Raw genomic sequence first — 13,541 nt, forward strand, 5'->3', positions numbered from 1 at the left:
GCTGGAACAGATGGGAGGAAAGTTGCAGCTGGTGGCAATGGACTTTCATGTGTAAAGTTTGGTCCTTGGAGGATTGTGCTCCGGCTCTGAAGGCAGGAGTGAGCAGGTGGCTCTGCTCCATGCTCCTCCTTCTCCCCCCATTGCCACCCAGAGCACTTGACAGCTGCTCTGAACGGGGACTCAGCCACCCTGCCTTCCGCCAGCACCCCTTCAACGGGCAGGAGCTGGCGTGGTGACACCTTGGCACACCAGCACGGCAGAGGGCTGAGATGCTCCGGCTGACGGGGGCCGGGGAACAGGAGGAAGGAATCCAGGCTCCCCAGAGGGGGCCAGGTGGACCGGGAGCAGAAGGAAGGAGGGAGGGAGGGAGTCGGGAAAAGCATGCTCAGGGACCTTGGAAACATGTTCACGATTCACGCACAGGTTCTGGGTTAAGTCTGGCTGAGGGGTGCAGTAGGAACAAGATAAAAGCCATCGGATTTTGAGGTCCTGGGCCCGTCTTGAGCTCTCGGTGTTCCTTGAGAACACACCTTTCGTTTTTTTGGCAACCCGACTCGTTGGCTGCCTGCTTTGAAGTGATTTTACATCCTCTGGCTCTAACAGCCAGCCACCTGTCTCAGCATATTTAGAGCTCGCCCGTGGGAACAGAGGCTGCTGGCACAGCCCTGCCAACTCCCAGAGCTCCCCCTGCTCAATCACACTTCTGTGCACTTCATGGGGAGCCGTACCACCCGGCCTCGCCAAGCCCAGCCCGGAGAGCAGCAGCAGCAGCAGGGTCTCCAGCTTCCAGTTTGCCTTTCTTCTCTTTATTTGTGCTAGACTGGGGAAAACCAGACATTAGCAACCTGTCTTGTTGCTTTGTTTAGAATACTCCATCTTGCTTCCTTTGATTTTATTTATTTATTTTTTATAAAAAGGTTGGAACCCAGTCCCTTATCGTGATTGAGTCCATTTTCCCAAGATGTCACCGTTGGAGATAATAATTTAAGTGTTTCTGGAGTGGCGGAAGCCTCTCTCTTCCTAGTGGGAGGTCTTCTTTGCTCCTTTTCCAAACTTGGCATCAAGACCGAGACCTATGGAAAGGAGAGAAGCTGCTTAAACTTCATGGGGGAACATGAAGCCTGCCAATAATTTGAGGAAGCCAGCCTAGCTTCCCAAAGGTGGGGATTTAGATACAACAAACTCTGTTTTGTTTTGTTTGTTGGGAGACAGGTAGCTCTGGCTGTCCTAGAACTCACTGTGTAGACCAGGCTGGCCTCGAATTCACAGAGCTCTGTCTGGCTCTGCCTCCTGAGTGCTGGGATTAAAGGTATGCACCACTTTACCCAGCTTTAGGTACAACAAACTTTGGAAAACTATTTTATGTGACTTCCTCAACGACAACAGAATGCCGTCAGATGAAAAAAAAAAAAAAAAAAAAAGGAAAACCCAAGACACTGGGAACACACACAACAATACCAAAAGAAAAGTCAGAATCAAAATTCCCCAGCTGTAAATACCAGACTCTGTCCCGCTCACGTCATTAAAGGACACCACGAAGATGGAGTGCACAGGAGAAAGGTCGTATTAGAAACAATGCTTCCTTTTCCTTTAGAAAAAGTCTCTTTAAAATCACAAGATAAACTCCTGCCGTCTTCCCTCGGTGGCCCCTGGAGGCACTTGCTCTGGGTAGTACTCACCCAGGAATACCAGCACGGTGCCCACCCACTGCATGGAGCTGATGGGGTTGGCGAAGAAGATCACAGAAGCCAAGATGGTGAAGAACTTCCGTGTTGTGGTGATGATGGAGCATGTCAGGGGACCAAAATACACAACTGTCATGAAGATGAAGCTCTAGAAAGAGAAAGGGGTGAGACTCCTGAGCACTGCCGTGAGTTACGACAGACACCGGGCTGACTGGGCCGCCCTCCTCCCCCAGCAGACTTTCCCACTGACACAGGAGGATGCCGAGGTTGCCTCCTCCAAAGAACTTACCTGGCCCAGGGCACTGGTCAGGCCAAAGAGCAGGATGTTATAGATGATGCTTGGGTACCTCTCAGCGAAGCTTAAGAACTCCCAGAGTTCCCCGGTGAACAGGATCCCTAAAAAATTCAAGAAGTAAACAGCTCATCTTATGCTTACCCATACACCTGCATGCAGCCTGCTTAAATACCATGAGGGAGGCTGGGCGAGGAACCATATGTGGAGTTTATTCTGGCCTGGTATGCACCTTTCTCAAATTCCTGTCTAGTTACAGAAACTAACCTGATTTTCCAAGAAAGGCTTCAAAGTTAATGACATACTTCTACCAAAGTGATTGATGTTGGGTATATTTGGCTTTGTGCCTATAATCTTATAACTCTCAGAAGCTGAGGCAGGAGGATTGTGAGTACTAAGCTAGTCTGAACTACAGAGTGAGAAAATGCCTCAGAAGACAAAACCAAAGTAAAAACCCAAACCAGCAAATTGAAAAAAGGGATTAGAAGCAGAGATCCTTGGATGCTGCTGACAGTGACCTCTAGGTCTCCAGCTCAAGGACACTCCTGGAATCGGTCACCTCCAGCCACCAAGTCTTCTCCACTAACCCCATCATGCTACATGAAAAATACCTCCTTCATGTGCTCAGATTTGAGAAGTTAGGAACCACTGATTCCAAACCAAAGGTTTCATCCATGAACTCCAGTGTACTCCTAAGTCAGCAAGACCACACTAATGTCTCGGTCGCTTCCTGAGAAAGAGTTCCCTAGATACCCCCATGTGTTTCACCACGTAGCTTCTCATGATATCCGGCACATGTCTACCCCTCCCTACAGTGTCAGAACAGGAGGCAGAGACACTGCCAGCACAGGTCTTTCCAGGAAGGTCTCTCAGGGGCTGGACAGAAGGGCATGTTGGAACCAAGTCAGGCCCTTGGCCTGCACCAAGTTAGCAACTGGCAGCAGAGCTAGGGATAAACGGATGAGAGCAGTCTGCCCTCTGGTGATCTGTGCAAAGAACAGCAGAATGGCTCCTTACCAGCACCGAGCAGCAATGTGGACCAAAGGTTGATGTTCAACATCATGTGGTTGGAACCTGTTTGGTAATGAGCCCGCATATGGTCCTGAGAAACACCTGTCAGTCCGTCCAGGGTCAGAGACAAGAGCTGAGGAAGGAAAGGGAGCGGCTGGCAATGAGGTGGCCAGCAGGGCCCCTTCCTAACCCAGGACACAAGATCTTCTTCCCTCAGGCACTTCAGAAAGCTGCTGCCCTCAGAGTCCTCAGAACTAAAGCTGCCTGTGGTCGGGTGAAGCGGGGAGAGAAAGACCAAGCTAGCTGTCCTTAGGCAGGCACTGGACTGACAGACTGACTGCATCACAATGGACTGTAATCAGAGCAGAGCAGGAAGCCCGCCATTTCCCAATGTCGAAGCCACAAGCTGGCGCACAGGGACTGGAAGAGGCCACGGTGAGTGGGCCTCCTCCTGCAGGGTGCCTTCTGCTCGTAAAGAACTGCCTCCAGAGACTAGGGTCTGAAATCTGACTGCCTGGCCTGGAGTCCTGACTGCCACTACGTGTGTGACAATGGGCAAGTGACTCAGCCTCTCCTCAGTTCTTTCATTTGTAAAATGGAGATAACACTACCTGTGTCAGGAGACTGTTATAAAAGTTAATCAATAAAGATGTGAAGCACTTGGGACAGGGTCTAACACTAAACGATAGCTCCTGTTGATTCAAGTCTGGCTTCTGTGTTGCCTGAAAACCTAGGGAAGCACACACCTTCTCTCCTTCTTGGGTCTCTCTGAGCTCACACCAGGATCTAAGCACAGACCCCAGAGCACTCTTCTCCAGGACAGCTTGCTTAGCTATGGCTAAATATTTCAGCCTTCCTACTGTGGCCATAGCAGAACCAGGCTCCTTGCAGCAAAGACCAGCAACAGCAGTCAGGGGATAACAGCAGCCCCCTTTCCCCTTGGCTTCCTGTCTGCCTCCACTGTCCTTGCTGGAATGTGCTAGAAAAGGCTGCCTTCATAAAAGGACTGTGTACCAGAAGCAGCTCTCCAAAGCCGACTGTGTGTTCTTCTACCCCAGCCATTTTCTTGGGCTTGTACATGAAGAGAGCTACACCAGCCACAATTAGCAACACACACAGGTACTTGGCCACTGGGTACTTCTTCTTCAGGAGGGTCACCCCAAGGAGCATAACTGTAAGGGAGACAAAAACAAAAACAGCGGCAATTCAAGCACCCACTGGCGTTAGTGACCCCAACACCCTCCTCCTGACAGCCACTGGTGTTAGTGACCCCAACATCCTCCTCCTGACAGCCACTGGTGTTAGTGACCCCAACATCCTCCTCCTGACAGCCATGTCAAGACTGAAGGAGAAAAGAGGGTGAGAGCTGGGAGGGGTGTTGGGCTGGCACCCAGATAAAGATGATTGAGCAACAGGCTTGAGTAGTGAATTAGGTGGAGAAGGGCAGAGGACAAAAGTCCAGGAGGAACTGTGCAAGGGTGGAGAACATGGAAAGATGAGAAAGAAAGACACTGCTGGCCCAAAGGGACCCAGGGTGTGAGGTGACGGTGTAAGCACAGGGGATGCTACAACGGCTGAGGACAAAGTAGGCAAGGCCAGCTTCTGGCCCTCGCTCAGCCTGTGCACACCACAGGAAGCAACAGACGACAGGAAAATCCCTAGAGAGACCTATGACGAGATGGTAAAACCCAGGACTCAGAGCTCTTGGAGAGAGAGGAAGAGTGAGCACAGAGGATGGGGACTGGATCATCTTTGCTTACCTGGGATTGGCTTGCAGGATTTACCAAGGACCTGAAATAAAAGTGAGCAAGTGATTTCTGAGCGCCTGTGAGGTGCCAGGAAGGGTCGCAGGTGCTGCATTAAAAGGTATTAGCAATGGAACTGTACCAGAGAACTTGGCCTCAAGAAGCTGTCCTGTCACGGCCAGACCCACACTCATACCCCAATTCTATGGTCCTACACTCTACACTCTTCTCAAGCATACTCTGCTATGACTTTTTTTTTTCCACCCCCTTTCTTTTCTTATTTATTTATTTATTTATTTATTTATGAAGCATAGTCTCAAGTAGCCCAGGTTGGCCTTGAACTGGAGATATATAGCTGAAGACGACTGTGAATCTCTGAGTCTGATCCCCAGCCTCTACCTCCTGAGTGCTGGGACTGTGGGCATGTGACACCATACCTAGCTCATGCAGTGTTGGGGATGGAACCCAGGTCTTCATGCATGCTAAGCAAGCTCTACCAACTGAGCTACATCCCTAGCCCCTAGGACGGTTTCTTTTTGTTTAAATCACAGACCTTAGGGAAGGCCCCTTAGTCCTCTCCACACAACTCTGAGCCAACTCTCGCCTCACCCTGAGATTTCACCTGAGTTGGATAGTTGACAAACTGTAGTGCTGAGTTGCTGGAGACCATGGCACCCACATAGGAGATAGAGCAGGCAGCATAGAGCCAGGTCCGAGTACGATCCACCCTGGCAGTGTCAAAAAACTGGATCACTGGGAGAAGACAAAAATAAAACAAAAACAAACAAAACATACAAGAGAAACCCGGTGGGGCAAGGATGGACCACTAAGCAGAGGCTGGGGCGACGGGAAAGGAACTTGTCTGTCAAGCAAGACAGCCATTTCTATCCTCTTAAGCTGGGAAATCTCTGAAAATTATTCATCTCTCCAGTTCCCCTTAAGCCTAACAAGACCACATGCAGAGGGGAGGTAGGGATTCATTGAATTCTAGAAAGGATGGCTTAACTCTGCCAATAGGCTTCAAGGAACAAAGACATGTTTGAAGCTGTCATACAAAGCAAAGTCAAAGGGATAAAGGGAGAAATGTTCTAAGTATTTTCAGTGGGGATTTGGAATACAGAAGACCCAGTCATTTCAGACTCAAAAGTTGGTATAATTTAGAGACCTAATATTTTAATCTCATTTCACAGCCATTGGTTTTACAGACTGCAGAGGGGCTGTTTAAATCTTCAAGGGTATGGAGGTAGGGAAAACTTAGACTTTAAAGATGAATCCACGTCTTATGTCCAGAATATGGGGGAAAGGAGGGTGCACCCAACAAATTACTAGGAGGTACTCACAGATCTTGGCAAACATAGCATTGATCACGCACTGGATGAAAACCAAAGTTAAGGCAAAGGTGAACGTCTCCTGTTTGGGTCCTTCCCCATACTTTCCTCTTGTTCTATGATGAAATACAAGAAAAAGAGACAGGAGAAATTAGTATGCATCACTCGGTGTCATCAAGTATGTTCAGAGCCACTGAGGGCTTTGGAAATACCGTGCTTTGGGGATGTAGTGAGAGTTAGTAAGGATCATTGAGTTTATTTACCCAAAGGGGCCGATTTGATTTAAACCTAGAACCTAGACAGGCTAGCCTACTGATACCATAACCAAAAGAAAGAATATCTATAAAGAATACAGTTAGGGGCAACAAGGAAAGTCAGATAGCGAGATAAAAAGTATCCCCAGTAGGAAAGCAAGAGCGAGAACAAAAAGATTAGCGGTCTGCAAGCACCCGAGAGTTCAAAAAAGGACCTGGCTCTCAGGTCACAGAACGCTCTTGTAATCAACAAAGGTAAACACATCTAAAGGAAGAAAAAGAATCGCGTCCAGAGGCCGGCCCTGGAATTTTAGAACCACAAGGATGCTCAGCCGGCAATACATAATAGCAGAGTGCAAAAGAGGTCAGAGGGCCGAGCCGGAGAAGAGGGAGACCTATACCACACACAGGAAGCCTGAGGATCAGGCCGTAAAGCAGGCGGTGGGCACTGGATGCCGGCCCTGGCTGGGGGATGTTAGCAGTCCTGCCCCCCAAGGGTCCACTCACATCTTCTCCTGTAGGATCCCATAGTAGAAATAGCAGACAAAGACACCCAGGAAGCACAGCGGCAGGCGCAGCCGGTCAGGCACCAGGGATCTGCTAGCGGCCATGAGACGCACGGACGAGTCGGCCGGAGACCCGCTCAGAGCAGGTAGCGGTAGCGGCGGCGAAGGCGAAAGCTCCAGGCGGACATCGCCGGCCGGTGGCAGGGACCTCATAGGAGCTGCGTGCGACCGCCGCCTTGTAGGACAGAGCAGCCACCTCCAGAACTGCCAGCTCACGGCTGCCGAAAGATAAATGCCTCCCGCCCCGGCAGCAGCATTCTAGGAGAGAAGGCAGGTCTTGAAACCTTGGTTCCATTCCTGGGGGCCAGGAGAGCCAGCCATATCGAGGCTAAGGCCTCATCCCCTAGATTTTCCGATCAGGCAACGCCGAGGACACCTACAACCCGGAGCTCGGCGGGGAGGCCTAGGAGAGAGCCCGGCGTACAGTGATGACGTATGAGTATGTGGACGTTATCAATTGGCTACGCGGAGCGAAAATAGACAGATGGGCGGAGAAAGAGGCGGAGAGGCCGGGAGAGTGAATCAAAGTCTTTTTTGCGATGGGCTGTCAGGCCTCTGTTGGGTCCTGACGCCAAGAACTCTTCATAGTGCCTTAGCGCCCTCTAGTCGCTGTCCAGCGTCAGCGACTCCAACCCCGTCTACCGGGAGTTCAAAGCCTGGCTGAGTAATACAGGTCTTCTGGCACTTGACGAGGTTTCCAAGACAGGAAGCCCGTAGGGCAGACACCGTGATAAACCGGGCCTCTTGTCACTTAAAGGCAGCACAGCAGTGTTACTTAAATTCTGAGCCACAGTTTTCTCACTCTGTAAACTAGGAGTAATTAGTAATAACCACCCTGTCACCCTTTGAATGTTCTGAGGATTCAATGAGCTAAGGTTTGCCAAAGTGTTTTATAAACTGTAAAGTGTGCTGTGCAAATTTGAGGTATTATTAGTCATCACATTTTCTCAACTTCAATTTTATTTCCTCACCTCTTGGAGGTGAAAACTTCAAGTTTATTGAAATGTTTTGTTTGTTTGTTTTGAGACAGGATCTTGTGTAGCTCAGGCTGCCCTTGAACTTGCTATGTAGGAGAATGACCTTGAGTTTACAATCCTTTCTTCTCCGCCCTCCCACCCCCATTAAGTACTAAGTGAATTTTTTCAAGGCCTTCCAACTCTCCAATGAAGCAACCACACACACACACACACACACACACACACACACACACACACACACACACACACCTTCCCAATGATTGGGTCTCCACCTGCTTGACTAGAACTACAAGACTAGCCCCAGTCCAATTCACAGGCAGCCGAGGGCCTCTGGCCTGCTTTTCTCTTCTAGCAGCCTGGCTCCTTTGGCACAGCCTCAGGCAAAGGAAGGAAAGGCCAGACAGCAACCACACCCATCACTGGGGACCTGACTCACTAAGGCTTTGGGGACAAGCCAGACATCTTTCAGGGCTAGGAGGACTAAGAGAAGATGGGGTCTGTCCCTTGCCTAGTGTCTCCTTTGGGGAAGAGAAATTCCCACATGTTTACTTCTGCCCTTTGACTTGCTTTACTGAATCAGCAGACACTTCCAGGGAACCAAACAGTAACTGGGTGAGTCTTGGATTCCATTTCTGCCTCTTTAATTTACCAACTGGTACCGCAAACAGTTCACTTGACCTGGGTTGAGTTTCCCCATGAGAAACCATGGCAATATAATAACCAGCAGGAGAGCTCTGTGGTTAGGAAGCCCCAGCTGTGGAGAGAAGCGATCAAGGTTCCAATGCTTACTCCCCAACTTGGTATGGTCTTTTTGGAAAATGTTATTCAATCTCTTTGACCTCCCTTCACTCAGAGAGTGGTGCTTATATTTCTCTCATCTAACGGTGGTCATATTCCCAATGACATTTCATTTAAATACCCTAACTTGGTATGTGGTGATTACCAGACCAACACATGATAGTAGTTGGGATAGCCTAGCCTAGGGGTCTGTCCTGAGGTCATCTGAGACAGATACAATTGTACCCATTAGGGTAAACTTTCCACCCAACAGAATGGGAATGTCTTTTGCTGAAATGCTTCATAAATTCCATGCACTAACAGAATGTTGGGATGGCAATTCCCACTTTTCTCAAGTGTTTAAGGTCTTACAGCGCAGCACCAACTGAGAGGCTATGAAAGGACAAGATCAGTTTCTGTGCCCCTCCAAGGCTGCACACTATGCCTTGGGTACTCACTGAGACACAGACATGAATTTAAAACCTTAATGCCGTCCTAGCTTCATGTCATTCCCTGGTCTTGTTTCCCTGCCAAAGCAAGAAGTACCTGCAATGTCAAACTGTCTCCCTTCAGTTGCCCTCATGCTCTCTCTCAAGTCGACTGTCCCCAGGAGCCTTTTCAGACTATTGTTAGCCCCTTCCCTAGTGACTTGCATATCCACTTGCAGGACACATCATGCTCTCCATTCTAGACAAGACTTCATGAGTCTACCGTTAGTGTGTCTTTGGGAAGAGTCTCTAGCAAGGCCCATCCTTACAGCAACTAGACCATGATGTGTTAAGTGAGGCTCCTTCTCTTGAAGACAGGTTAAAGTGACAGCTATAACCTTAGCCTTCCCTTCTACCGTACTCCTCCCATCCCAGGGATTCAGAGAACCCAAACTGCTGGAATACTTATTTATTTGGTCTATTAACATCAAGATCTGCAAAAAAAACCAACCTCTAAACACAAGATAAGAAAACTCGAACATTAACATTCTTCAATTTTGTGTAAGCTCTGCAGTACGGAAAATATACAAACTTCAAATAGTTGCAAAAATAGTGTCTTTGGGAGAAAATAGAGTTTCTACATCGATACAAGAAAAATAGGCATTTTTCTAATCCAACCCAACCCTGGGGCAGGTGGAGGGTATGGAGCCACTACATGCCACCTGGAGGAATGCCAGCTCTCCCTCTTCCCACTATCCACTTTGGGCTGGGATGCTGCTTAAGACAATCTTTAGTCAGGGTAAAAGTGAGATGAAAATGCCACTTGGGAAATCTCGTGGTCCCCCTGCCGACAGCTGAATTGGTCAAGTGTTCTGGCCCTGAGGACCACTTTGGTCAGCTCCTCTAGGAGGAAGGCATCTGGTCTGCTTTCCTCGGTCTCTAGAGGTGGGGCTGTAAGGAAGTCTGTGGCATCTCCCCTCTCTCATTCACAGCCAACTTGTTCCATCACAAGAGCCTCCTAAAAGTCATTGGAACTCACTCCCTGGGCTAGAAGACCCAAGACCTTCTAGCAAGTGAGGGAAAGCCGCAGGTACACAAGTGTAAGTTGTGAGCTGCCTAGCTGCTAGTGGAGAAGGTAAGTCTCCTCCCTTTTGGAGGGGCTGACGTCCAAAGGACCTGGAGCTTTGACACAATACATGAAAGTGCTCAAAGGCCAAGAGGGAAGGGCTCCTCCATCCCCCAGCTTGGGAAGCTAATGAGGAGCTTGCCACCAAGGCACTAGTCTCCATGGTAAGAGTGTGTGTGTAAGGAGTGGGCTGGGGCTCAGACTACCAAGGAGCTCTGGAAAAGCACGGACTCTTCTGATGGTGGGGTGCGCTGCCATGGCTCAAATGGCAGTGAGGAGGCCTTGGAAGCTTCTGGATCCTTCCGAGGGGGTGCCCTGGGGCTGGCAGGGGGGAGAGGAGAGCCAGGGCTGGAGGGGCAGTTCCGGAAGATGAAGCCCATGCTGGGGAAGAGGGGCTTGATCAAGCTGACAGGGCAGAAGGCTGAGCCAGTCGGGTTGAAGTGAACTTTGTTCTTGTCAGGACAGGAAGTCACGAAGGCCAGGTCAGGACCTGGGGACCTGAAGGATAGAGAAAGACAGACATGTCAGTACACAGAAAAGCAGTCAGTGGAAGAAGGGAGACTTGGCTTCAGCAGGGTGCCCTGGGAGCTGGGTCCCTGTTCAGAGAGAATAGTGACCTGAGCAAAACCTGAAAAGCTCTGCCACATTTCAGGTCCCTCAGGTCTCAGTGCTGCTGCAGTGGGTTTGACCTGAAGCAGGCCTCCCAGCCTTAGCCCTATTGACATCTGGGGTTGACTAATTCCGTGGTGTGGGGATCATGGTCAGAGGCACCGCCATGCATGTCACAGGACACTTAACAGCATCCCTGACTGTACCAACTGGATATCAGCAGGATCATGTCTCCTTCTCCCTAGTTATGACAATTAAAAATGTATCTTGGGCTAGGGGTGAATGTGCGAGGCCCTGGGTTCTATTACCCACTACAGAAATATATGTGTATAAGGAATTTCTCTGTAGGAAAACTGAAGAAAGCCCAGGAGTTCTTAGGAAATAACTGATCAACAGCCCCTTCCATAAAGGTCGAATGCAGAGTGGGAAGCTAGAGGAGATGACTGAGGTAGACTACCTCTAGCTTCATGACTCTGGGACACAATGAGGAACAGCCTCACTTCCATCTGTGCTCATGGTGTGCAGGGAGGGAAGCTAGAAGAGCCCAGCCCGCAGAAGCTGAGAGAGAGCCTCTTCCTTCACAACACCTCGGAGGACCAGAAGCCTGAAGAACACCAGGCAGCAGTGGGAACAGTAACGAAGACCTTCTGACAGTGGTTCTTTTCCAGAACGCCTACCACCATGGGCTGTCTTCTCCCTCAGTTGAGATACAAATGGTGCCCTCAATGCCCGAAACCCAGACCTAGCCAAATCTTTACACCCACACCATGACTAAACTTCCTGGCTGCTATCGAAACCACAACTCCAGTGTGAATCTGCCCAAACAAATAGAAAGCTGCAGGAGAAAACAGAACAAGCTCTCTCAGACTTGCAGAGGGGACTGGGGTGGCCTCTGGAATGGCTATCCTCAAACCCACACAGATGGTAAAGAGATAAGTGGATGGCTTCTGAACCATCCAATACGATTGGAGAATATTCCAAAGTTCTTTCTTGCAAGAATTAGATTTCTTTCTGGAAGATCACAACGCTAGAACTGAACAGCCAGCCAGGGGGTAAAAAAAGTACTGGTATGTTCGTTCTCTTTCATGCATTCATATCAAGTCTGTCTGTCTGCCTGCTTGCCTGTCTATCTGTCTGCCTGCTTCCCCCCTATTCCCCTCTGATTATGGTCCTTATACTTTCCCCAGGAATGGTTAAAAAAAAAAAATAGAAGGAACAAAAGGCTTAGGTTTCAGATCTCTTTCCCTTCCAGCTCCCTCTGTGCTTGTGGCTGGCATGTGGGCAGAAAGCAGGTTTCTATGGAGATAATGATAAGCAAAGATTTAAGTGCTCAGAGGAGGTAATGTCAACAAGTTTGATCATGGAAAATCTGCGAGACTGATCATCTGATGTTGACAGCACCTCTAGACCGGAGACAGTGGAGCCTGAAGAAGGACCTGTCAGGTGGGATAACACGGGCTCACCCTCCATGCTGTCCCTCCCTCCCACGCCCCATCCATGGGATGTACTCACGTGGCCTCCTCAAACACACGGACTCTCTCACAGCCTTCTGGGGGCTCCCGTTTGAAGACATAGCTGTGATTGGGCCGAGGGGAGGCGGCAAAGGCAAGGACTGGAGACGGACTGCCCTCTTCTAGGAAGGCTGGGCGGCCTGGAGAGGAGGCTGCAAAGAGAGCAGGGTTGAGCCAACGGAGACAAAGGAAAGCCCCCACTTTCTTAAGTTCAAGCCTTCTGTACGAAGGGGCCACATAGCTCTGCTATCCAGGCATATTTCATACTATGCCATTGAGGATGGTGGTGTAGCTCGGCTGTAGAGCACTTACTAAGCAGTATGAGGCCATGGGTTCTATTCCCAGTACCACCACCAAAGGGGACCAAAGTTGCTGAATGATGGAAAAAGATTCCTTTCAATCCTATATTCCTAGGAGCCAAGAGAGTGTCCGGCTCTCTGACATAAAGGGAACGACCTGCTGTCCCTCTGCCTTCCCCTGGGAGCAGTGCCCTGCCTGAGGAACACCACAGCTTCATCAAGTCTGCATTTTGGAAACGCTATCCCTTCCTGTACAATGCTCTTGTATTAACTCCAAGAAGCAACCTTGACTCTACCCCACTCAGAGGATACAATTTCTCTCACTTTCCATCCTGGAACTGCACTTTGCCTAGGCTGCAAATATTGACTTTATCTGTGTTTCTCTTACATTTATTCCTCCTCATTCAGTGCTCTGTTTATTTCCCTGTGTATATTGTTAGATTGTGCCCTCAGCTAGCCTACCTCATGGGGTTAGCGTGAGCAGCGAGTCAGATGGTGTAACAGTGCTTTCCAACATACGGTGTTACTAGGATTCCTGCCTTATATAGTGGACGGCCAAGGGGTGCATGGGAGAAAGTAGGGATTCAGAGCCAGAAAGCTGAGGTGTCAGTCTGGGTTAAACATGCAGGACCCTGAATAAGAGACTGCATTGTTTTATCTCATTTAGAACTGCCTTGAAGCTCTAGCTGGATGAGTCAAGGGGACCCTTGAATGGAGATGCCCTGGTTTTTTACCTTGGCGCCCTGAACCTCAGCCAAATAACAGGGATGGGAAAGGCTATTCTTTGGGGTTAGAGACTTTATAATATAAACTAGGAGTCAGAGTGCTGTAGGGTCATTATTATCACAGGTAGAGTGTGCAGAACGATGACTCACAGACACTGGCTGGTTCGTAATAATGCCAGGCCTGAAACTGCTTCAGAGCAAAGGTCAG

The 13,541-nt window shown here is 49.4% G+C and overlaps 2 protein-coding genes across 3 annotated transcripts in view; both read right to left on the bottom strand.

Annotated features, from left to right (window-relative positions):
- Positions 1 to 784: 784 nt before the first annotated feature.
- Positions 785 to 7,241, bottom strand: Slc35b1 (solute carrier family 35 member B1). 2 transcript variants are annotated; one of them, XM_028868993.2, is made up of 9 exons: positions 6,823 to 7,241; positions 6,074 to 6,177; positions 5,356 to 5,486; positions 4,749 to 4,779; positions 4,003 to 4,160; positions 2,995 to 3,121; positions 1,975 to 2,081; positions 1,680 to 1,833; positions 785 to 1,073 (listed from the first exon to the last, which is right to left on the bottom strand). In XM_028868993.2, exons 1-9 carry the CDS (start codon positions 7,032 to 7,034, stop codon positions 1,021 to 1,023), a joined length of 1,077 nt encoding a protein of 358 aa, XP_028724826.1. In that variant the 5' UTR covers positions 7,035 to 7,241; the 3' UTR covers positions 785 to 1,020. The 2 variants fall into 2 exon arrangements, with proteins under 2 accessions (XP_028724826.1, XP_028724827.1); XM_028868994.2 differs by having other exon boundaries at positions 5,356 to 5,461; positions 6,823 to 7,238.
- A 2,276-nt stretch (positions 7,242 to 9,517) lies between these two features.
- Fam117a (family with sequence similarity 117 member A) overlaps positions 9,518 to 13,541 on the bottom strand; it is a 44,278-nt gene continuing 40,254 nt past the window's right edge. Inside the window, exons 7-8 of the mRNA XM_028868992.2 lie at positions 12,311 to 12,461; positions 9,518 to 10,687 (exon numbers count right to left, since the gene is read on the bottom strand). Of these exons, the coding sequence (XP_028724825.1) occupies positions 10,387 to 10,687; positions 12,311 to 12,461 (452 nt within the window). The 3' untranslated portion in view covers positions 9,518 to 10,386. The remainder of the gene's footprint in view (positions 10,688 to 12,310; positions 12,462 to 13,541) is intronic.

This window comes from Peromyscus leucopus, chromosome 8b, assembly GCF_004664715.2.
Source record: "Peromyscus leucopus breed LL Stock chromosome 8b, UCI_PerLeu_2.1, whole genome shotgun sequence".
Lineage (NCBI taxonomy): Eukaryota > Metazoa > Chordata > Mammalia > Rodentia > Cricetidae > Peromyscus > Peromyscus leucopus.